Source organism: Cryptomeria japonica, chromosome 10 (assembly GCF_030272615.1).
Source record: "Cryptomeria japonica chromosome 10, Sugi_1.0, whole genome shotgun sequence".
NCBI classification, from domain to species: Eukaryota; Viridiplantae; Streptophyta; class Pinopsida; order Cupressales; family Cupressaceae; genus Cryptomeria; species Cryptomeria japonica.
Window position 1 is genome coordinate 633,183,803 of NC_081414.1, and position 26,037 is coordinate 633,209,839.

Here is a 26,037-nt window from a genome sequence, read left to right on the forward strand (position 1 = left end):
GAAAAGATGAAGGAATTGAGCCTAAGAGAGATTTTCGTTCCTGACCCTTCCAAAGGGTCCAGAGCGAAAATCCTAAAAACTATCCTTTCTTTCAAATTTTGGGCAAAACTAAGCTTAGACAAGGGTGAGAAAAGGTATTTGGATTGCCTTAGAGTGGAATTGGGTTGCTAAAAATGCAAGTTTTGAAGACAAATGAAAATTTCGCTCCTGACCCTTCCAAAGGGTCCATAGCGAAATTTCTAGATCCTCCTTCTTCCTTACAATTTAAGACAAGATTTTGGTTTTCATGACTCGGAGAGGAGTGAGGCAAGATGTTTTATGCATTGGAAGTGATTTGAAGATGAAAGGATTGGAAAATTGCCCTAAAACCTAATTTTTGCTCTTGACCCTTCCAAAGGGTCCAAAGCAAAAATCCTAAAACCAACATGTTCCTTTCAAGTTTGTGCTAAGACAAGACTAGACCAAGGTAGAAAAAGCCCTTGAGACCACCTTTGAGTGGATGTTTGTTTCAAGAAAAAAAAAATAAAAAAAAAATGATGATTCTAGGTCAGAGAAGGATTTTTGCTCCAGACGCTTCCAAAGGGTCCAGGGCAAAAATCTCAAAATCCCCTATTTTGCCTCGCAAGAAAAAACCAAGCTTGGGTGGAGTGAATGAAGAAGACCATTGCTTAGCCTTGAGGGGTGGATTGAATCAGAATGATGGAGGAGTAAGCCTAAGCAAGGAAAATTGCTCCTGACCCTTCTAAAGGGTCCAGGGCGAAAAACATCAAAGACGCCTTTTCCTCCAAAATTCAAGTAAAACTAGGCCTGAACTATAGTAAAAGAAGCCATTTGGAATGCCTTGAAGAAATTTAGACCTTCAAAAAATGAGAATTTTGAGCTCAGGAGAGAATTTCGCTCCTGACCCTTCCAAAGGGTCTAGAGCGAAATTCCCAAAAGAACAATATTTCCTTCAAAAATTGATAAGCCAACTCAGTGATTGAGATGAATAGACCCTGGAGGAGGTTAATGATCAAACTAAGGTGAATTTTGACCTAAAAAGTAAAAATCGCTCCTGACCCTTCCGAAGGGTCCAGGGCGAAAATCACATTTTCATCTAATTTGCTCATGAGAAATGCTAAAATTTGGAATGCAAGACTTTGTCAGGTCAAACATGAGCTCGCCTTCCGGAAGATTTTGGAGTCAAGAAAACAAGGTATTCAGTACCTAATTGGAAAAATCGCTCTTGACCCTTCCAAAGGGTCCAGGGCGAAATTATCAAAAGGCCTATCATTCAATTTTGTTAAGAGTGAGTCGAGGACAAATTGCAAGATTGTGAAGACAAAGACATGGAAACTTGCAAATATAGGTTGTGAAAATTTCAATTTATGAAATGAACAAGCCTTGAAGTGGTTTAGACCTTCATCATCTTGGATATTTCAATGCCCAAGGGAGAAAGGAAACTTCACTAAGCCTCAATCAAACCTCAATATTCCTCAATTTTCACTAAATTTGCCAAAATTAAGACATTTGGGGAAGCTAGATCAAATTCGTATGAATTAAGGCTTTTACCATTTAATTAATTAATTTTTAAGCCTTAATATAAATATAAAATCCACCTTGGAAGCCTTGAAATTAATTTTAAAATTTAAAAAATGAAGGGGAGCGCTGAAAATCCATTTCTTTGCTTTTATAAGCAAGTCGGCCTCCTTCTAAAGGGGATTTTATTTGTTTTATTGCTAAAAACCTAGGTCGGCCTCATGGTTAATTAGGGTGAGCGCCCTATATAAGAGAGGAGTGTTGTAGCATTTTCAAATCATTCATTCATTATTCTTCTCATGCAAATTTCAAGAGCAGATTGGAGGAGCGAATTATACCAGATTGGAGGCGAATTTCTTGCTAAATTGGAGGCTAATTTCCAGAATTTGCTAAGTGGTTGGAGGCTAGTGGAAGGCGAAGTTCTTTTGAAGGTTAATTGAGGCATAATTCATCCAAAGGGAGACCAAAATTCAATCCTTATCCAGCAAAATCTGATCTTCTTTCTTCATTTTTTCCAAGGTTGATAGTTAAGCATTCAAAGAAAAGGTATGAAGAATCATTTTTTCCAAGGTTGATAGTTAAGCATTCAAAGAAAAGGTATGAAGAATTATTTTTTTTGAAATTTCTATTCAAGATTTATTTTGATTTCCATAGCAATCTTTTAAAGTCTAAGTCTTGAAAAATCTAATTTCCATTCATAATTAATTTGAGAATTTATAATTCTTGATTTATCATGTCACTTTCAAATTAATGTTTTGAATTATTCCCTTGAAAGGTCTTAAATTCTATGCTTTAAGGTGCGATGCTTAAAGACTAATTTTAAATTTTTGTGTAGGCATCAAATGACGACCCCCAAAGCCGGAGGATCTACTACTCGGCAGGCTCTCATCAAGGAAGATCAGAGGAGTGACGAATTGGAGACCAGGATCGTGTCCAAGTGGAATAATATCGGAGACACCAACTTAGGAAACTTCAATGTGAAGAAGTTTCGAGAGGTCCCCTACATTGGCAAGCCATCACCTGTTGCGAGGAGGATAATTGAGAGTGGCATCATCAAGGCTGCAGGTTTCCCTCCCGCAGTCAAGTGTCATGAGTTGATGATTGAGTGTGCTTGCCACTATGACTCACAATCAAGGACGATCGTAACCAAGGATGGGAACATCTTAGCCTACCTTTCAGAGGAAGCTATAGGCGAAGCTCTTCATCTTCAGGACCATAAAGACATGATCTACAAGAGCTTGGAAGGAGCAAGGTCGATGTATGAAGATGATCCCGAGTCTTGTTTGAACTTCATCAATAAGAATTGGTTGCTCAAAAGTCGGCCTTGCCTGAACAAGATTCCCAATACACCACATAGGATTGACTTCTAGGAGGAATACAGGGACTTGATAACTTTGCTCAATCGAGTTACAGGTGCTTCTCAAGCCTTCTTCTTCGACAAGTGGATGTTCTTCTTCATATAAGTGATCGTCCAAGGAAAAGGAATGCTTCATTGGGCTAGAATCATTAGCAATTGTCTGGACGTGCAGTTGACAAGGCTAAGACCCACCAAATCATTCCACATGAGCTCATATGTTATATATGCCTCGGTCAGGAGTTTCGAGTATGCAGGGCTACCTCACAGAGGAGTGATTGGAAGAGGAGCCGAAGAAATAAGAGTTTGTGATTCTTATGTTCAACTGCATCATCCGCTTAGAAGTGACTACAAGTTAGTCAATGACACCTTCACGATGAATATTACTAGGATATTGCAAGGTGGGATTCACAATCGACTGTCTCCGGACGCACAAGAGCTTGTGAAGAAGCATGGTGCATGGTTCATTTAGTTTCCAAAATTCACATACATCAGAGTTCATGGGTGTCTTTCACCTCCCTACATGTTGCCAAGATATCCAACAGACATGATAGTACTACTTGAGGTGACTAGACAGTTGGCAGCTTATGCGAAGGCATCTAGACACAAGCATGGAAATGGAATTCCCATGCCCATCATACTAGGGAATTCAGTTGAAGTGTGTCCTAATACTCAAGCCGTGGAAGATGCAGAAAAGGAATTATCTCTATACTCATTCACATCCTTTGCCTCGAGAGAGAATTTTGATCCTCATGGTTATATGGAGGAGACAGTCGGCAAGAAGTACAAGCATGAGTTTTAGGTGGAGGACTTTTGGATGAATGTCCCAAACGATTTAGAGGTCAAAAGAAAGATGCATTCCAGGCTACCCTTAGATTTCATCAGGAAATGCAAGATTTATAGAGTTGCTGATCAAGCCCAGGATAGTGGTAAATACCTCCAATCATCCTATGAGAAGGAAGATAAAGGAGTGAAGGTAAATTGGAATGAGCCAGAGGTTTTAGACTTAAGAGTTTTAATGGCTCCTGTTTTAGCTTGCACTCGCAGATGGGTGGATGTACAACATCAAAAATTAAAGGAGAAGAATGTATCCATGACATTCACCTTGGAAACAAGACCAGAAGAAGGAGAGGCGAGTGTGAGTGAGAATGCTTCTCATTCCAAAGGCTCAAAGAGGAAAGAAGGACTTGAGAAGAGAGAACCTTCCAAGAAGAAGCAGAAAACGAATCCTGATCGCCCACCGAGCACATCTTCTAGGCATGAAAAGGAAGCAAGTCAAGGGGAAGATCAGAGGCAGATAGTATATAAAATTGATGAGTCTATGGAATCCATGGTACAAAATGATAAACAAGAGAAAGGACAGACACCTCAACATTCATCAAGTCAATCTCCCCAAGTTGGTGCTAATGAGCAACATGAAGAAAAAAATGATGATGAAGCAACATCTCCTTTCCAGGAAGATAGACCTCTACCTAAAGAAATACAAGTGAGGGAAACAAGATCTGCCATTCCTGATTGGCTGAAAGAGAGACTGACAAGGGTAGTTGTGGTTGAAGATGAAGAAGATGTGTTTGACTTGGAAAGCCTTATAGGAAATTCTCATGAAGTAATAGAGAAGAAGAAGGCCACAAAGATGTCTAAGGTAATTAGAGATGAGACAGGATCTAGAAAAGTGCAGATAGCTACACCAGTGGTGGACAAATATGAGGATGAGATTCTAGCAGAAGAATATGATCCAGAAACATTTGATCTTGGTCCACTTACCACCGAGCAGGCTATGGAAGAAGCAACTGACTCATTGAAAACACTCAAAGACAAACTCAAAGAGGAAGTGGAAAAGAATAAGAAACTTGAAAAGGAGGTCAGTGCTTGGTGGAATTATTTTAGCCATCTTAACCAACCTTTGAGACGACAGGATCCAGCAATATCTCCTTTACATGCACTTCCTCTTGAATCAATAAGTGAGGCAGAAAGGGCGAAGAACCTAGTTCAACTTATGAGTTCTTGGATTGATGAATCTCACAAGGTAGCCGTTGAATTTGCAACAAGAATGATGAAGACAATTCATCGAGCTATCCAGGTCCTTGAGATTATTCATAATCTAATGATAACTGTAGCTGCATTCACTCACACTAGAGATGTTATCATCCCAGTCTTACAAGTGATAAGAGAAACACCAAGACGGATTCCGACACAAGAAAAGATAATGGATGGAGGAACCCATAGCCTCCTACAGTGGTCAGCTCTGCTCCAGATGAAAGAAGTCTTTTTTGAAGACGTCAACGCTAGATGCAGCTGAGTTCAAGGCATCATTCATCCAATTCAAGATAAGGTGTTTGAGATGTTGTGTACCATTCTTGACAGGCGGATCGAGATCAAGACAGATGTGGACATCCAAGAGTTGGAAGACAGAATCAAGGTCATCTTTTGCAAGGAAGAAAACATCGTCACAGAAAGACAATGAGATCAGATGTATGCTACTATGTTCCTGATTGAGAAGACCAAAGAACTTGAGCCTAGTTGGGAGACAACTCTTCTCACCGCTTTTGATCAAGTCCTTCACTTGGAAGAACGAATGAAGAATCTTCCTGATATTCTTATTGCTGAGATTGAAGGAATTGTGTCCAGATTCATTGAATATGTTAGAAAAGAGCACAGGAAAGGGAACAAAGTCCTAGATGAAAAGTGGTTATGAAATGATGTGGCGGCTTAATTCCTATTGGTCTATGTCTCCTCGGTTTTGTGCCAAATTTTTATTGGCTATGGTTTAATGATGTTTATCTAAATGGGGACTTTTTTGTAACAAACCCTAATTAGGGTTTAGGTGTCATAATCTCAGCCATTGATCTTCTTTCGATCTAGGCCGTTTATTGTATTTGAGGATGCTATATATGCCTTAGCCATTGATCTTCTTTCGATCTGGGCCGTTTATTGTATTTGAGGATGCTATATATGCCCTCACTCATTTCATTTTTAGGAGTTAGAAAAAGAGTTTAGAAGTTTAGAAAGTTAGAAAGTTGGAGAGAAATTAGTCATTGTTTGTAGCAAGATTGAGTAGTGAAGAAAGAATTTTGAACAATTGTTGTCCATTTGGCTATGAGATCAATAAAATATTGAAGTTATGGTGTTTTATTGCAATACTTGTGGCTATCTTCATGATTGTTTATCTTCTTGAATCACTCTCTGTTGAAATAGCATTTAAATTTTAAGTTTGAAGGACGAATCGTTGTGCTTGATCTTTGATAAGATTTACATTCCAAACCACTAGCTTCTTACTGATTGTGAGGATGCCTTGTGTGGTCAACTGGAAACATTAAGATTGATTAAGAATTCAATCATTATTGGAAGTATTGATATATATCTCTATGATAGTATCTATATCCTTGATGATTTGAAAGTTATTGAATCCCCTTAGAAGATCGCATCAATTCCAGTAGAGTTGTAATTTCTTGGTGATACTGAAATTGGTAGAATCTTATCAAGTCTAGCCTTCATTGAGTCATTCTTAGGATCAGTTTAAGTCTCTATTCCCCGAAACCCTTATCTTTTGACATTTTTTGAAAATTTGTTAGTGTTAGGAAAATCCTGTTCCCTCATTTGAAAGGAAGTAACACGGACAAGCTTTCTTTGAAAGTGCGTAAGGCCCCTTGAAGAAACAACAAACACAACGACCACTGGTGCTTATCCACACGTAGAGATCCTACAAAAAAGAACCTTGAAGTCATCCCGATCGATCCTTTTCGCGACATCTTCAACATTCGGAGACTTTAATCAAGAGAGGATAAGGTACCTTTAGGTATTTTATTCTGTGTTTGGTTGTGTACATAATACACATCAACACTTCCACATCAGCAAGCTCGAATGCATTGAACTTGATTCATCAAAGGGTGGAGCAAATGACAAATGGTGCTTCATCAAATATTTTTTTATGTAGCTAACCTCAATTCTGATTGGTTAGAAATCAAGATGGGCATGTGTCCAAATTATTGTAATTATTTCAGAAGGAAGTTTGTTGTAACATTCCCTAATTAGGGTTTTATTGTAAAATCTCGGCCATTGATCTCAAATTGATTCGAGCCTTTGAATTGTAATGAGCTCTCTATATAAGGCCCGGTTTTCTCATTTGTAAAGGTTAACATAAGAGTAGTGGAATAAGACAAGAAGATAGCAGGAGAAGAGCAGTAGTTAGATAGCACTTAGTTGATAGTTAAAGTAGCAGGAGGAAAACTTGAAGTTGTTGCAAAGGCTTGTTAGAGTAATACTTAATTTCATTGAAGTTATGGTGAATTTGGTGTTATTTCCACTTGTGGCATGGTTTCTTGTCTACTTCTCATAGTTTAATTGAAGCTCATTGATTATAATGTATGTTTATGAGGATATTTTGATGAACTCCTTGGTTCATACTTTTTGTAGCTTGCTGATTGTATGCTACAGTGTAAAGTTAGCCTAAACCTTACACTTGTGTTTAGTTCAATTGTGAATACTTATTCAAGTTGCGTCATGTATGGGTATTTGCATGAGTATTCATGATATTAAAACCTTTCTCATCCCTTAGAAGATCGCTTCAATCTTGTGTGGTTGTTGTTATCATGGCGAAGCAAGATTTGATATGAAGGAGTTTGTCTATCCGAGTAACATTCATTGTTATCTTTGATCTTAGGAGTAGCTTTGTCTTCTTAAATCCTTTCTTTTGCCCTTTTTTTAATCAAGTTAATTTCCACGTTCCAGCAACATCCAAACGTTCAACATTCAAGTATTCAACATAAGTCCCCTCGGATTACCCACAATCATATCAACCAATTGATCTATCTACACGTGAAGGCCTGACTAAAGAAGCCTTGGAGTTGTCTCGGTTGATCATATAAGTTAGCATCTGAGGAGATTTTGATCAAGAGAGGATTGAATACCTTTGGTATTTTATTCTGTGTTTGAGGTTTATAAAAAACTCATCAACACATGGGAGATCATACAAGGCACCTCGAGCCATTCTATTAGATCCAAGAGCATAGAATGACACTTGCCATTCGGCCTCCTAGCCCCTCTTGGGGTGTCTCTACCTGAATGGCTTCCTAGCTACATGCATTCCTCATATACACTTTCTCCCCTCCATAATGGGATGGCAAATTGGCTGAAGCTTTAAAGGAATCTTCATCATCATTAATTATCAAAGAAACGGGACTCGGACTCGGCTCGGACTCGGCAAGGCCGACTCGGACTCGGACTCGGGACTCGGCGTCAGACTCGGCTCCAGACTCGGCTGGACTCGGGAAAGTGAAAAACTCAAGAAATTTAGAGATTTTTAAAGATTTAAAATTTGTTTCAGACACCCTTTATTGAATACACCTTAAAGACACAAAAACATCATTAAACTCGGCTCATTTGATTACATACACAAGTATACATCAATCACATAAGCATAAACGCAAATTGTAGTTGAAGAAAATAAGAAACATAGATATATAAATATTGTCAAATGTATACAATATTACAAAACTCATGGAATAAAAAATCCATGTCATCATATGATCATCATCAAATGTTTCATACAAATACCAAAGGTAAATAGTAAAACTAAATACAACTACAAGTGTACAAGCCTATGGCTGAGATGGCCGTGCACCCTCTCGCCCTGGCCCCTTGCGAAAGCGTTTAAAGTAGGTCCTAGATGATTCAGCAGCCATAGTTGCTCCCCGTGACACCATGCCATGCTCACCAACATCAGGAACGACTGTGTCATGCTCACCAACATCAAGAACAGCTGTGTCAATCCGAGTCTCAGTATTTCCTGTCTCTGCTCGTGTTCTCTGCTCCTCCTCTACCATGGCTACAGCCTCAGCCTCTATATCTACCTGGTCGATCCAATCAATGTCATCATCACTAAATACAGCTGTAGGAGTCCCAGGAGCTGTCTGATTCTCATTGGCCCACTCTGCTTCAAGATCAACCTCATCTAGAATGATAGGAGACATGTCAACTGTTGCATTCTTTCTCATTCTCAGGCGGAGGTTGTAGTGAACAAAGACGAGATCATTCATCTTCTCCACAGATAATCTATTGCGCCTCTTGGAGTGTATGTGCTCGAACATACTCCAATTGCGCTCACAACCTGATGCGCTGCATGGTTGGTTCAAGATACGAATGGCCAACTTCTGAACATTTGGTGTCTCTGGGCCAAAAAAGTTCCACCAATGATCTGAGTTTGAAATGAGAAAAATAAATAAAATCAGTCTCACTCATGAACTCATTTAACAAGTTACAATATAGTATTGAATACAACTAAAATTAAGCCTAACAATTTATTTTTACCTGGCATCATAGTTGTTCTAGCGTGTTTGGCGACAGGACGAGAGAAGGTCTCCCCTTGTGCATCTGAGAACATCTGTAGCTCTCGAAAAAGGTCTATCTGAGAAGTACCGGCAGGTCCCATCTTCTCCATGATTGCATATAGCCCATTAAGGACCTCCGCATTAGCCTTGAAAGAAGGGATAAAACGGAATGCCGGATTCAGATAATAGGCTGCCGCATGGATGGGCCTATGTAGCTGATGATGCCATCTCCTATCAATGATCTCCCAAATGGGACCATACTTGCTCTCATCTGCTCCATAGACGAATTTGATGGCCTCCTTCGCCCTATCCATGCCCTCATATATATAGCCCATTGCGGGCTTATCTCCATCCGCAACTCGCAACAAAACCACCAAGGGCTTAACAAACTGCAAAATTGAAAATATTGTGTAATTTAGAAAAATGAGCAAATAAGAGAATACATATAATAACTTATAAAACATGAAGCTAAATTGTAGAATTTATAAAAAAATTACCTTCACTATCTCATCACAAGGGACCCAAAAGCCTTGCTCATCAAAAATGCAGTCTGCCATCTCTATCCCTGCAGGGGTGGTAGCATAGGATGAGGAAGACCACTCCTCACCAACAATCATACGTCTCAAGGCAGGCTTAGACCTAAGCATGGACTGCAATGTGAGGAAGTTTGTGGCAAATCTTGTGATTCCTGGACGATGCAACTCCTTCTGCTTTGTGTATTGTCTCATAAGAGCCAACACCCATGAATGATTATATACAAATTTGCAGACATTTCTTGCCCTTTCTACACATCTCTTGACCCATGGGATTTTTCCAATATCCTCCAACATGAGGTCAATGCAATGAGCAGCACATGGAGTCCAAACTATAGATGGGTGCCTCTCCATCAATAGTCTACCTGCAGCAACATAATTTGTTGCATTGTAAATTGTAATTAATGGAGGTACAAACTACAAGATAGTAATTAATTTGCAAACAAAATTAGTTTGTAATCAAAAGTTTACCCGCAACAACATAATTTGCTGCATTGTCGGTCACCACCTGTACCACGTTCTCCTCACCCACATCTTCAATCACCTCCTCTATCTGCTCACATAGGTAGGTGGCATTCTTGCAATGGGCGGAGGCATCAATGGACTTGATGAAAACGGTGCCCCCTGAAATAAAAAAATAAAGCTAGGTCAATGATCATTCAATAAACCATTAGATAAAAAATAAAAAATTAAAGACTATATGAAACTAAAATTAATCAATCACCTACGGAAGAAACAAGAAAATTAAGGAGAGTTCTATTTCTCCTATCCGTCCAACCATCAGTCATGATGGTGCAACCTTTAGTGCTCCATATGTGGTGTTGTTCATCTAAATCCTTTTTCACATCATCCACCATTTGAGACAAAATGGGTCCCCTCAAATCACTCTCACTAGGGGCTTTGAACCCCGCCCCGCATATGGTAATGGCATCAACCATTTGTTGCCAATAAGGAGACCTGTCACAAAGAAACTCAATGAGATAAGTTAAGTATAAAAATTCAATGAGATAAGTTAAGTATAAAAATTAAAACAATCAAAGTTATCAAACATAAAAGTAAAACATTCACCTGGCTACAAAGAATGGAATACAGCTGTAGCTCCAAAACCTGCCAATTGCCATTTTAGCAGCATCATGGACCTCCTTGTTCCAACCCATGCCCTCAAGCGACGGTTGGGACCCAGGAGTAGTGCGAGGCACAAAGAAGGAATCCAACCTAGATTTACGAATCCTAGGTCCAATGGTAACATTCCCACTATGACTACTAGTGGTAGGAGCATGAGAAGTGGCGATGGCAGTGGCACTGCCACTTATAGAAGCAGAAGCAGAAACGGAAGCACCAGCAGTAGCAAACTGAGTGGGACGATATGGAGGTAAGGAAGAAGGGCCTCCAACACAACCTAACTGTGTCCCTCTTCCTAAAACTGTCTCTCTCCCAATGGCCGCTCGATCCTCCTTTTGTTTCTTTTTTCTTTCAATCTCCTCAACCATTACATAACAATCATGTATGGCCTCAGAGACTGCTTTTAGGCATGGTTCGGCATCATGTCCACGCATACCAGCAATATGGTATTTCAGCCTATATATACCTCCATGGAATATTGTTTTGCAAAACATACATTTTGTTTGCCCCTTTCCTTGCCCTGGAAAATCCTCATGATATTTCCAAGCAGGGTCCTTTCTCATGGGGGGTCTAGAAGCCGAAGTAGACATTTTAGGATAGTTTTGTGAAAGTTGAAGATGAGGCAAATAATAAAGTGAAGTTTGCTGCAATAAAACATTACAAATACAAAATAAAATTAATAGATACATTCAAAAAAACTAAAGTAGGGTTTGTAAATTTTTTTTAAAAAAAATTGTAGGGTTTGTCAAACCCTACAATTTAAAAAAAAAAAATTTACAAACCCTACATACAACCCTACATAGTACAACTACATACTACATGCTACATACAAATTACAAACATACAAAAGATCTTGCATACAAGAAAATGTAAAACTTTCAAAATAAATGAATAGAAAATGGAATTTTTGCATATAAGAAACAAAATAATGTTAAAAAAAACAATCATACCTCTTACAACAAGCTTGAAATGAGCTGCAAACTCTTCCTATCCAACTCTTGATGCACCAAATCGAAACACAATGTAGCTCCAATGTGAAAAATTGAAGAAAACTTGAGCTTCCTCCTTGCTGGTTTTTCTTCTATGCACCCTTGTTTTTCTTCCCAACTCACTTTACTCTTCCTTTTTTTGCAAGTGAATGAAATGAAAGTCACTTTTAGGGCTAGAAGACAATTAACATTAAAAAACGGATTTAAAAAAACTTTACAAACTATTTTCTTTTTGACTTTTTATTTGCTGCCAACGCCGGCCGAGTCCAGGGCTCGGGACTCGCCGAGTTTGGCGATTTTGTGCCAAAATTGCCAACTCGGCGAGTCTGGCGAGTTTAGCCTCCAGACTCGGCCGAGTCCGAGTCCGAGCCTCTGGGACTCGTTTGGCCTGACTCGGACCCGGACTCGCCGAGTTTAGGCGATTTCGGGCGAGTCCCGTTTCTCTGTTAATTATGCACATATATATGTTAGAAGCAATGGATTATCTGCATACATTCTTACTTCCTATCAAATGGAAGATAAGATAATAAATCAGCCAGATCAGAATGCACTATGGATCATACCAATGGCTTGAATGATTAATAGTCTGCGGTCTAGTTCTATTAATTATGAAAGTCAAAGTTTCTTCTTGATCGAATGTCTTATCTCCTTCTTCGATGCCCCTCCTACAATGGAGTTCTTCTCTTTTAATATCTTTCAAAATGGGGAAAGGGTCATACCTTTTTATCCCGAAAGGTTACACCTATTTGCACTTGCTGTCCCTTGTGAAGAATCACAGCCCTTCCATATACACCCGCTGCCCCCAGAATGGGTCATATCCCTTTTAAAAGACCACCTTGGAGACAACACACACCTCCTCATAAGGAGTACTGTTTATGCATATTAACTCTTGATGAAAGTATCTCAATTGAACCCTTTGAGGAGGTGTTTCTTTAACAAATTAAACCTATTTCTGCCACATTGTACTTCAGCATATTAATCTGTGTGCTTGCTAGGTAATTCACAGAAAGGCATACAATCAGAATCACATCTCTCAGTCTTAATGATAATTAGTTTTTTTTTTTGCACCTAAGGAAAATACTCACCAAGCATAATAATACACTTGAATCGTGAAAATTATGCAAGTCCTATGGTGACTGATTTAAGTTCCTAGTTTCAAAGAGGCAACATGACATGTTTGCTCCTTTGAAAGATTAAATGCTGGTATGAAAAAAATGTCTTTTCATCCACAAGAGTATTAGATATTATTGCAAGATAATCTTGATGAATACTTTGATGGTATTAGATGATGGATATAAATACCCTGAAATCATAGCAAAGCCTGTGGAACAAACGAATGGAAATAGTTTACAAAACAAACTAAAAAACAACCTATTAACAAATACATAAATAAACAATAACAATGATAACGAATTAAACAAACTAGATAAGTGACAATGATGGATATGCCAACATTCCCCTCTTATTATATCATTGTTGTAAAGTACTAACAAGAGAATCTTGAAAGTTATCAAAGTTCACACGTCCAAGAGGCTTTATGAAGATGCTAGCATGTTTCTCTTGGGTAGTGCAGAATTGGACTTGAATGTTCTTTTGTTCATCATGTTTTGTATGAAGTGGTAGTCAACTTCAATGTGCTTAGTTCGTTCATGAAACATTGGATTACGAACAAGCTTGATAACACTTTGATGATCACATTAGAGGATTGTGGGTTTATTTTGAGGTACTCCCAAATCTTTCTAGTATGCAACATAGCCAAATTGCGTCACATACTTTTACTGGTTGCACGATATTATAGTTTTGTTGAAGAACAAGCAATTATGGCTTTTTCTTTCTTCCTCAAGAAAGAGGACCAAATCCTAAGAAGAAAACAAATCTAGTTGTGGATTTCCTGTCATCAATAGAACCTACATAATTTGCATTTGTTTACCCTATCAAGATGAATTAATCATTCTTTTTATATTCCAAATCAATGATTCATTCTACCATGGATATACCTTAGTATTCATTGGGGTAATGTTGGTATAACAGAATAGGCTGATAGATTGTTGGACAATCTACCTGTTGTGACGCTTTCACACATCGCTCCATTGCAAATGAGGACCTCCGCTTTTTGCTTGTCAGCTTAGGTGTTTTGTTTAAATGGTCTTTAGCTTGGCAATAGTCGTGGTCTTTAAACTCTACTTAGGGTTTGTCTTGGCAGTCTAGGTTAGGGGTGTTGAGCAACCTTTAGTATGTCTTAAGATTGTAAAGTCTTGTCTTTAGTGTGGTCAAGTCCGGAATTCATGAACAAATGTCTGAGTTGAGGAGTGAAGGTGAAGTTGTAAAATCTTGTCAAAATTGCTAAAAGGTTGTCATTATTGTCAAATGTTGTCAATTTGGTCATAATGCAAGATGTTGTTAGGAATGGATAGAAGAGTGAGAAGTGCTGTGTTTGCTTGTAATTCTATCAGGAATTGCAAGCGCAATGCCTTAAGGTCATAAACTTCAAGTCCATATTTGTGCAAGAGAAAGGTGGGGAAATAGTATGAAAATTTGACTAAGTCAAGAGTCAACCCCCTTACACCACATACATGCACTTAAGTTTGTATATTGACCTATCTCAAGTGTGCTCTCACAGGGAATTGATGAACAAAGATTATGCACAAAGTTGTGCATACATATGTGCAAAACCTACTATGACATGTGTGCATACACAAGAGAAAAGTATGTCTAGTTTGTGCAATTTTACTCCTCCAAACTGACCTCATGATCTGAAAAATTGTCTGTGTCAAACCAAGGGGGGTAAGTTGTGCATTAGTGTCAAAACAAGGGTGTTAAGTTTTGCATATCAAGTCCATCCAAGATGCGCTCACAACTTTGGGCAAATCCACCCCTCATATGCACTCAAGTAGAGGAAACAATGTAAAATTTGTCTAAGTAACAAACCAAGGGGGTCTCTACATGCACATGTTTATGAATGCACTCATAATGTGCTCTAATTTGTGCAAGTCTTCCCCTCAAACCCGACCTCATGATGCAAATTGTCATTCAAAAACTGTCTAAGTGTTGCCTTAAAGGGGTTCTCAACCTGCATTTTGTGCAAACACATTACCTAAGTGTGCTCAACCTGCATTTTGTGCAAGCACGCATCTCATGTGCATTCAAGGATAAAACTCGTGCATGCACACTACCCAAATGTGGTCACTGCAATTTGTGCGTGCACCTACCTAAAATCCGCCAGTTCAAGCAACCCCTTAAATCCTGCCCTGCTGGTCAGTCCTTGAGATCCTAAAAATAAGAGAAAGGAAATCAGCCATATATCCTAAAAATCAGACTAAAGAACATCAAAATCAGGGCTAAGATACTAAAAATCTGATCCTAATTCGCCTAGCAGACCTGAAAGTGCAGATATGATTTGGACTTAAAGGCAGAGCAGACCTAGGTGAAATAATAAGTGCAGATCTGAGTAAATTCAAAGAGCAGAATGGAAACACGAGGGCAAATTAATAATCAGACATTGGGCGAACTTGCAAGGATCAGACTTAATGCAAATTCAGGGCAGATCTGATAAAAAACAGAAGCTTATCAAAGGGACAGCAGACCTGGAACCTTGTATTTGCAAAACTGAAAGCATCATTCTCCTAGTCAAAATCATCATTTCCAATGATTAGCAAGTCTATTTATTGATGCAAGGGTTTAAAGTTTAAACCTTCATTTTGTTGTAATCTTGCATTTCATTAAGGGTTTTATCTAATTTTACAATTCAAGGTATTTCTTTCTTTTACATGTGTGAAGTACATGAAGAATTCACTAATGCAAGAACAAGGTCTACATTCCAAGGCAAGCACATGATTCACATTTCAGGGATGCATTGGATCAAAGTGCAACATCATCATAGTCTCAAAGATCAACATAAGGAGGCATCAATACAAGGATCAAAATGCAAAGATCAACACAAGCAAAGGAAGGAACAAATCCAGAACAACATCAAGGCTTCAAGGCAAGAAGGAGATCAATATATACACTTTACAATTTCAACATTGCAAAAGATGTTATAACAATCTTGAATTTCCTTTGGAAATCGAAGATCACAGTTAGTGTAACAAGGAGGCAATCCTGGTCAAGACATTATGCACAAGATGATCAAACATAGACATCATGAAGCCAGGATCAAACATCATTAAGGAGAGAACAAGGTGAATTCTCGAACAAGAAGATGTGAAAGTGAAATGTGATCAAGGAATGATAGTTTCAGAAGAGTAAAGCAAAGTTAGAAACTTGATCACAAAGATAATACAATTGGGGAATATGATCCATCATCACATCAAGCTTGGAAATGTTTGAGTATAACAAGATATTGTTCTAAACACAAACACTTCTTTGTGATGATCTACAAGATAAGCATGTTGAGTTGACGTCTAATCACACTCAACCAATCAAATAATTCAAAGTCAATGTGTCCAAGTCCATTATACATGACTCATGCTACAAAGCAGATAATTACACGTGTCATGTGGCACTTCATCAAATATTGTTCAACATACCTAATCTTATTTCTCATTGGTTCGAGTTTAAAGGACATGTGTCCTAAACATTGTACTTTTCTCATTGGTCAAAGGGAGTTAGTTATAACTAACCCTAATTAGGGTTTCATCTTGTAATCTCGACCATCGATCTTGAATCAATTTGGGCCATTCAATTGTAATTGGGATGTCTATATAAGGCATTACCTTCTCATTTTTAAAGGTTAATAGAGTATAGATCATTAGGAGTTAGAAGTAGAGTAGGAGGAGAAGAAATTGTTGCCAAACCTACGTTGGAATGAACATAGAATCTCATTGAAGTTATGGTGGATTCTTTTGAGTTATCTCAATGTATTGCATGATTTCTACTTCTCATAGTTAGATTTATTTATATGGAGTTGATTGGATGAATGGAAGAACTTATTGTTGGTTATTGGTGAAGCCTAATAATCATACCATTTGGAATTTTTTGATTACAAATTGTAGTGCATGGTTAGACTGAACTTAATTGAAAGCTTAACTTCAATTACTTTATGGTCATTGTTCATAGTGTTGATGTTCATAAGTGATATGCAAATCATTCGCTTATCCTTAGGAGATTGCAACATCTTTGTGTAGTTGTTTCCTCATGGCAAAGCAAAGCTTGATTTGGTTTCATCGAAGCAACAATCATTTCTTACATCCTTAGGTTGCGAATAGATTTCTCTAACCCCTATTCCTTTGTCTTTTATTTTTCCAAGTGAGTTAAGTTAGATTCCATGTTTTAGCTGTTTTGCAAAACGTAAGTCCCTTTGTGTGAACCCACATATCACATCAAATCACTGAGTCTATCCAAAATATAAAGTCAATTGTTCGCATTGTAAACCTTGTAGTTGCCTTATTTGATTGTATTATTTGCGTATGAGGTTTCTTTGTTGAAGAGGGGATCAAATACTTGGTATTTAATTTTGTGTTCGAGGTGTCCTAAAAGACGCATCAACACTACCTAGACTCTGTTGTGACCATTTCACACATCGCCCCATTGCAAATGGGGACCCATGTTTTTTTTGCTTTTTAGGGTTTGTCTTTCTAGGTCTTTTAGGGTTTTGTTAGTTGGCCTTTGCATTTTGAGTGCTGTCAGGGATCACATGGATAGCAAGTCCGGCTTGAGTGATGCCCTAGTCCTGAAATTTGGCTAAGTCTGGAATGCCCTGATCCTGAAATTTGACTAAGTCTGGAAACTGAAAAAACCTCAAAAAACTAGATTTTGCTATATAACTCCTGGAGGTCTGAAACCACTCTCAAACATCCTGAAAGTATATATGGAATATAACTTAAAGTATAAGTCTCACTTATACTTAAATGTTATATTCCATAAAAATTATCCTGATAGAGAGTCTCAAAAGTCAAATTTCGCTCCCGTCCTTCACTGAGGATCCAGAGCGAATTTCGCTCCTGTCCCTCCCAGGAGGACCAAGGCGAAGCGCTCCTGTCCCTCACCAGGGGACTAGAGCGAAAATGCTTAGTGGAGTCATTCCTGACCTTGTTTGGACGAATTGAGACATCAAAGGCATGGTGAAAGACGAAATGAGCATGATAGAGCATCCAGACTTGATCAAAAACGATGAAATGATGAAGTTTTTGCCTAGAAGGTCAAATTCGCGCCTGTCCCTCACTGAAGGACCAGAGCGATTTTCTTTATATGCACAATTTTAGACCTTTTTTGGACATTAACTTTTATTCATAGCATTAAGTAAGATGATATCTTCCTTAGCCAAGACTTTTTTTTGATGAAAATTGTAACGATTTGGCCTAGAGAGCAAATTTCGCTCCTGTCCCTCAGTGAAGGACCGGAGCTTAAAGTCTGACATTGCTTTGTCCTCGCAGGATTTTAACGACTTGATGATTTGAAGAAGTCCAAAGAGATGCATTTTACCAAATGAATATAACTTGAAGTGCCGTCGTGAAGAAAAATGGACCAAAATGAAAAATCGCTCCTGTCCCTCAGTCAGGGACCAGGGCGAAGTTCAGTGATAGCTCCCGTCCCTCTCCCAGGGACCAGAGCGAAATTCTTCATAGGGTATGCACTGGGCAAAGATCAAGCAAGTTTTATGTTCGAAGGCAAGAAAGGAGGTGAATTGAACCCGTTGAAGATAAATTGAAGATTATAAAACGTCAACAAGGGACCCAAATCCCCAAGTTCGCTCCTGTCCCTCAGTCAGGGACCAGAGCGATTTTTACTTTTGACAAATTTCTTGCCAAGTTACAATGATTTCCAAGCCAAAGATGAATAAAATGGGGCACAACAAGACCATTGAAGATAATTTTTGAAGGTGGCAAAGTGTAGTTGAGCTTGAAAGTACAAATTCGCTCCTGTCCCTCATCAAGGGACCAGGGCGATATCTTAGTTATGTGCCTTTCCTCCAAGTTTAAAACCACTCCAAGTCAAGGTGAAAGGTGGCAAGGACATTTCGAGGCATCTCAATCAAACACAAAGTTACGAAGATCACCAAATTGAAGGATTTGCACTAAAATACCTAATTCGCTCCTGTCCCTCTCCAAGGGACCAGAGCGAAATTCTCATAAATGCCTAGATTTCAAAAGTTTATCAAGTATCAAGTGATTAAGAAGGATCAAGAGACTTTATTTTACACGATGAAAACGGTGGCAAATTAATGGAAGCAAGGACAAGTCCAAGACATTCAAGTTCGCTTCTGTCCCTCTCCAAGGGACTAGAGCGATATTTACTATATTTGCCAATTCATGCAAAATACATGTCAAAGCAAGGTTGAACAAGATCAAGGACATTATTTAAGAGGCAATGAACGAGGAACCAAGGTTGAAAGATGACGCATTTTGACTAGGGCTTCAAGTTCGCTCCTGTCCCTCTCCAAGGGACCAGGGCGATGATCCTTCAAACATCCATACGCCTTGTGGAAGTCAAGTAGGACAAGCGTGGAATGAAAGAATAGCATTGTTTATCCTTTACAATGAAGATTGAAGTTCGAAGTTACAAAGGTCAGGGAGAAAACACTAGGATCGCTCCTGTCCCTCTCCAAGGGACCAGGGCGATAATGGTCATAAAAGGCATTTGTTCACATAAGCAAGACACTCAAGCTCGAAGGACCCAGCGAAAGTGGCAAATTCAACGTGGAGATGAAGACTTTGAACGTTAAAATTGCAAGAATCATGACCAAAGGTGATGGATCGCTCCTGTCCCTCAGTCAGGGACCAGGGCGATGAGGTTTGTATTTTTTTTTATCTTCAAAATTTGGCGCTCAAACAAATATTTTTGAATTTATTTAGATGCTAAAAAATCGATAACTTGGAAAATTCAATTAAATTAGCATTTAAATATTGCGCTTGATATTTATTAATTATTTTTGCCTTTGTAAAAAAATCGAATTTGATAATTTAAATAATAAAGGCATTTAATAATTAATTATTAATTAATTAAAAAATTAAATAGAGCGCTTGGTATTTATTTGTTTTATGAAGGTTGGCCCTTGTTATTTATTTAAAAAATCATTTAAATTGTCTTATTTTATCAAAGTCGGCCTAGAGGTAATTGTGAGAGGTGAGCGCTTATAAAAGGAGGTGTTTATTTCATTTTCACATCATCATTTATCATCTCTCATATGCGACTTGGAGAAGGCAAAAGAGGAGCGAATTTCATACAAAGGAGGGGCGAAATTATCATTCAAGAGAAGGTGCGAATTCAATCAAAGGTGGTGCGAAACTACTATCCAAAGGAGAGGCGAACTTGAAGTTTCACTTGGGCGAATTTGCCAAGGACGTCAAGGGCATATCAAAGGTGGCGAAGTTGCTAACTTGAGGAAGAGATCACGTTGAAGACCATCTAACGTCAATTTTGCCTAGGCAAATTCCTTGTTTTGCATTCTAGAGTTAGCTCTCAAGTGAGGTATGGCGATATGGATTTATTGTTTTGATTTTGATTGTTGATCGTCATAGCCTTCAAATTTTGAATTTTGAATTTTGAATTCCAGGTAGCCCAATCGTTTTTTAGGAAATGATAACTCAAAGACTTATCATGAAGTTTCCTAAAATTAATCTAATCTATGTTATGCATTGCAATATCTAGTTACTAATTTTGAAATGTTGTGTAGGCATCAAATGGAGATCTCATCAAGGAAAATCAAGCTGGATCAAGGACGATCTTCGCCGAGACGATCAAGCCAGGACAGGGGCAACCTCTCTCAATCCAGCGTTCCAAGGTGAGGTACATCATCATCCTGCACATCAAGGACACAAGGAGTTAGAACAAGGGCTCGTTGAAGAAGTAAATAGTTCCAAATGAATTAATTAAAGCAAGCTTCTCAACAACATCAAGTTGAATATCTACCAAGTTACAAGTGTCAAATGAGGTGGCGTCCTAGTCATCATTTCTCCAATCAGTGAGGTCCACCTCAGCATGTCCAGATTCAATGTACTTAACTCATGGAAGGTGGCACAAACTCCGATGTACCTACTCCGGCTATCCATTGGTCGATTTTTCTAGAGGGGACATGTGTCCAAGCAATACAATTTTATCATTGGTCAAGCATTAAATGTTATGTAATGGTTGTAACAAACCCTAATTAGGGTTTTCATTGTTGAATCTTGGCCATTGATCTCGAATTGATCTAGGCCATCGAATTGTATTGAGGGCACTATATAAGCCCTGGCATTTCATTTTGTAAGGAGGATGAGAGATAATATAGAAATAGTTGAAAGCAGTTAGTAGGTAGAGAGTAGTTAGAAATTGATAGAATAGCAATTAGAGTAGAATAGGAGGACAAGGCAAGAAATTGTTGCCATTGATTGTAAACAAACTCCATTTTCATTGAAGTAATGGTGAAGTGTGTCGTTTCTTGCAATTTGCATGGTTTCTTGTTGAGTCTTCAATCCTAGATGGTAGATGATTAGATGAATGGAGGAAATGCGATTGATTAATGGTGGAATTCGTATATCCATACTACTAGCAGTTTGTTGATTGCAGACTTGCCTTGTGTAGTCAACTGGAATCATTCAGCTTAAGCTCAATTTCAATTTGTCGCTTCTTCATTGATATGCATCAACTTGATGGTGTCTATGCCTGCGGTGATGATTTGAACATCATAAAGCTTCCCTTAGAAGATCGCACTAGCCTTGTGGAGATGGTCCATTGATGTCAAAACAAGACCTAGTTAGAGTTTCATCAAAAATCAAATCATTGCTCCTACATTCTTAGTATTAGGATTAGATCTTCTCTTCGCCCTCATCCTTTTTCCATTTTTTGAATCTAAGCCAGTAAGAGCCTGTGTTCCAGCAAAGCAGATCGGAAGTTCAATCATCAGATGTAAGTCCCCTTGTGATTCCAGCAAATCACATCATACCACTGGAGTTTATCCACACGTAGAGACCCTACTAACCAGAACATTGGAGTCATCCTAACTGATCCTTCATGCGAATCTTCAGCAGTTAGAGACTTTATTCAAGAGAGGATAAGGTACCCTTGGGTATTTTATTCTGTGTTAGGCAGTGTACAAAATACACGTCAACAGACTCCTGACTAGGAACCATATCATTTTTCAAGATCTCCATGTTGAAAAAGCATGAACCATTTAGACAACAAATCTTATAATAGCATGAAGAAAGGTGTCATTTGAAAGAAGAGGAAAGACTCAAGACCAATGTTGAATTTCGTGAAATTATTATTATTCCCAAATAAAGGTGGAAGAAGACAATGTGGTTAGTGAGTGTCTAGGAAATCACACAATGTACTAGATTGGTGAACAATAAGAATGAAAAAAACTGCGATAGCAAGTGAAATCTTGAAATGCATTAGAACTTTCTGTTGGAGGTAAATCATAATGAAATGTGAGCTGGAGTCAAAGCAAGAACAAATCTATAATTTTATTAACATTGGAGCGTGGTAGATATTTCACAAGGGAAAGTAGGTAGACGTTTCTCGACAACTTCTCTTACCATAGGAGCTATAAATCTTGTTGACTAAGTTGGGTTGAAGGGTGTTGTAAATGCACCAAATTGACAAAGTTGATTAGCTGGCATGCTCAAATTGATGGAAGTTTTTTATTCATAGATGGACTTTGATGAATTCTTAGTGGAGGAAGAGATAGTAGCTAAAAATTACAACTCTCCTTGTCGGCCTTTAGTTGTTTCATCATTCGCATCATGTCTCTGTGGAGGGCCTGTACGGTTTTGGATTCACGGGAATAATGATACCTTGAAAGTGACTAGGTTAGCATATGTATTGCCTAGACTATAGGAAGGCTTGAGGACTCAAATGTGGTTGAAACTTGACAGTGCTAAAAATGAAAAGGAATATCCTAGACAGACCTTTTTGAGAAAGAGGATCCTACTATTGTAGTCGTATCTGTAGTGCCCACCTATGTATTGACTCTGAGCTTGTCTTAACTTTTCTATGATTGGGTTAAATATTTTCATGAGATGACTTTGATATGGTGTATCTGTAAGATGGATTCATGCATCACTAGATTACACATACTTCAGTCAATTTATGTTTCTTCAGCTATGATCTTTGTTGTCAGATTTGATGCGTTGCTTGAGTGTTGTTGTGACCTTTTTCACACATCGCCCCATTGCAAATGGGGACCCTCTCTTTTCCTGCTTTCTAGGGTTTTGTTAGTGTCCTATGACCTTTTTGCTGCAGTTTCACCAAGCCTTGTCCAGTTCAGAGCATTTTAGGCCCTGACGATTGAAAGTTAGTTTTTGCAAGTTATGTGATTCCGAAGTGTGAACACCACTAGAGTGCTTAGAAAGGCCAAAGGATGAAGATCGCAATCGATTTGGACGAATTTGGACAACTTTCTATTTTTAGAAAGTTTGCTTTTTTGCTTCTTCCTATTTTTTAGGAAGTTTTGTTTTTGGCATTTTTAGCCTAATCCCCGGTATGGCTATTTTTAGAAAGTTATCCCTATTTTTTAGGGATGTCTGCTTTTTGCTTTTTCAGGATGCAAATCTAGGGTTTACACTTGCACCACTGACCAGCTTCGACCGGAACTCAAAAATTCCAAGTTTTGACCTAAAAAGCCAAATCCCTAGATTTTAGGCTTTTTGCTTTTTCAGAATGGGAACCTAGGGTTTGCACCGATACCACTGACCAGCTTCAACCGGAACTCAAAAATTCCAAGTTTTGACCTAAAAAGCCAAATCCCTAGATTTTAGGGGGCATGATGCCTTAGATGATCCACCTAGGCATGGATTTCAAATTTCAAGTTAATCCGATTAAATTTGATTAAACTGTGAAATTTTGAATTTTTTCTAAGAAATTTGGGTAAGTCTGGAATGTCATCCTGATCCTGAAATTTGACTTAGTCTGGAAAATTGGAGAATCCTCCAAAAACTAGATTTTTGCATTACAAGTCCTAGAGACCTGAAACCACTCTCAAACATCCTGACAATATATATGAAATATAACTTAAAGTATAAGTGTTCTCTTTCTTATACTTAAATGTTATATTTTATATATAGTCTGCCCTCTTGAGAGCCTCCAAAAGTCCGCGTTGAAGAGCAAAGGTCTAAAAGTCCGCCATGTTGGGAGGTAGACCAAAATTCCGCCATGCATGTTGGAGAGGCTATGAAGAGGGAACATAGAACTCCGCCCTCAAGGAGACCTTCCTAAAGTCCGCTTTGAGAGGCTTCAAAACTCCACCATGTCTTGTGGACTCTCCAAAGTCCGCCCAAACTTGTTGGTGAAGATGGTAAGGACATCAAAACTCCGCCCAAGCATGTCAATTGTTGGTCATGCCTCTTAAACTCCGCCCTATGTCTTGTGGAGTGAGAAAAGAAGATGTGGGAGCACTCTCCAAAGTCCCCCCAGCCTAAAGAGGCCAAGGTGGCCAACATTCTAAAGTCCGCCATAGGCTAGGAGGGTATGTAGGAGCTATGCTTAAAGTCCGCCCAAGGTGGAGAGCCTTCTAAAGTCCGCCCAAGGCTAGAGAGGTCATGTGGGAGCACTCACCAAAGTCCGCCCAAGGCTAGAGAGGTCATGTGGGAGCACTCACCAAAGTCTGCCAAGCCTAGAGAGGTCATGGGGGAGCTAACACTAAAGTCCGCCAAGGTGGAGAGCCCTCCAAAGTCCACCAAGGTTGGGAGGCTAAGGAGGAGGAGTGATAGAAGTCCGACCAAGTTGGGGACACCACCAAAGTCCGCCCAAGATGGGACCCGCCACCAAAGTTTGCCCAAGATGGAGGTCATGTAGGAGCCCTCTCCCAAGTCCGCCAAAGTAAGAGAGCAAGGTAGGAGGTGCCAAGTTTAAAGTCCGCCAAGGGTAAAGAGAGCTATGAGGAGGGACCTTCAAAGTCCGCCCCATGCCTTAGCCAAAATTTCGCCTTGATGGAGAGCCATGAGGAGAGACCTTCAAAGTCCGCCCCATGCCTTAGCCAAAATTTCACCATGTAGGAGCAAAGGCTAAAGTCTGCCCCATGCCTTAGCCAAAAATTTTGCCTTGAAGGGAGCCATGAGGAAAGGTCTCCAAAGTCCGCCATACCTTGGAGAAGATGGAGATAAATTTCAAAAGTCCACCTACACAGTGAAAAGTCAAACAAAATCAACAAGATGCTAGTGATGTCACAAAATCCACTGAGATTTCAAAATTAAATCCAAAATGAAGAAAATATCTAAGGATTATTAAAAATCCTCGAAATAAATCCAAAATAGAAAGTTTTCAAAAGGAGAATATTGGAAGATTGATAAGGATTTCGAATTTAAATCCAAAATGGAAAGTTTTTTTTAAAGAGAATATTGGAAGATTAATAAATATTTTGAACTTATAGCCAAATTGGAAACTTTTGGAAGATATTTTCTTCGAATTTGGAAACATGACAACACTTTCCAAAAGAATGAAGTTAAAATTGGAAACATGATTTGGAAGATTTTAAGGGTTTCTGATTGAGGATTCAACTTTATTTACAAATACTTCATTGTAAACTTCATTTCTACACCAAGAAGTTCAAAAATATTAAGGAGAGCATAGTAAAATACTTTCAGTTTGGAGTTCATCTGGAGAAAGTTTTGGATATTGCTAGAAGTTGGATAAACTTTTTTGACAAAAGTTTCACAGATTTTTGGAGAAAGACAACCAGTATAAGGACGAATTATTGAATCTCTCTTGAATTTTTGAGTATTTTTGAAGGTGAAATTAAATTCATGATGCAGATTTATGTATTTTCTGAGTTTTTCCAGAGTTTGAGAAATGATTTTTAGTGAATTTGTTCGAATTTCTAAGGGAGGAAAATCATTTTTTTGGCTAAGTATAAGAAATTTTCGGAGTTATAACACTTGGTGTTGGATTGTGATCACAATTATCTTGAAGGTTGGAGAATTTACATGTGAAAATCCCATTCTCATGGCTAAGTATGAAAATGAAGTGAAATTTTCCAAACACTTAGCCGTTCGCAGCCTCGATTTTCTTTAATCCAAGATAGATTTCTAACTTATTTTCCTTTGGTTTTATAGGTCGCAGGAGAAAATAGAAGCGGGATCATCATAGAGATTGTGGCTGGAGTTTCAAGCCAAACGAAAGATTGAGGACAAGTTCACAGGCAAGGTTCATCCGGGCGTGAAGATAGCCAAAATTTGGCTAAGTATGAGAAAAACTTCATGAGGGGATTTGTTCTCCAAATTCGAGGCACTTGAAAGAATCTCAAGGCATCAAGAAAGAAAAGTTCTCAGACTTGGTGAAAATAT

The 26,037-nt window shown here is 38.6% G+C and overlaps 2 protein-coding genes across 9 annotated transcripts in view; one reads left to right on the forward strand and one right to left on the reverse strand.

The window, feature by feature from the left end:
• The window catches only part of LOC131036035 (ATP-dependent RNA helicase SUV3, mitochondrial), a 242,567-nt gene that overhangs the window by 81,783 nt on the left and 134,747 nt on the right, over positions 1-26,037 (forward strand). The gene's annotated exons all lie outside the window — the stretch shown is intronic.
• On the reverse strand, positions 9,445-11,015 carry LOC131036036 (uncharacterized). Its single transcript, XM_057967837.2, has 4 exons — positions 10,800-11,015; positions 10,456-10,688; positions 10,203-10,355; positions 9,445-10,096 (listed from the first exon to the last, which is right to left on the reverse strand). The coding sequence occupies exons 1-4, from the start codon at positions 10,886-10,888 to the stop codon at positions 9,681-9,683; spliced, it is 891 nt and encodes a 296-aa protein (XP_057823820.2). The 5' UTR covers positions 10,889-11,015; the 3' UTR covers positions 9,445-9,680.

Bases quoted from the DNA above. Each gene is read 5' to 3' on its own strand.
- LOC131036036 (XM_057967837.2), bottom strand. From the start codon at position 10,888: ATGGGTTGGAACAAGGAGGTCCATGATGCTGCTAAAATGGCAATTGGC. The intron at 10,689-10,799 runs GTGAATGTTTTA...TCTTTGTGACAG, and splicing joins ATTCCATTCTTTGTAGCCAG to GTCTCCTTATTGGCAACAAA. The intron at 10,097-10,202 runs GTAAACTTTTGA...ATGTTGCTGCAG, and splicing joins AGCAAATTATGTTGTTGCGG to GTAGACTATTGATGGAGAGG.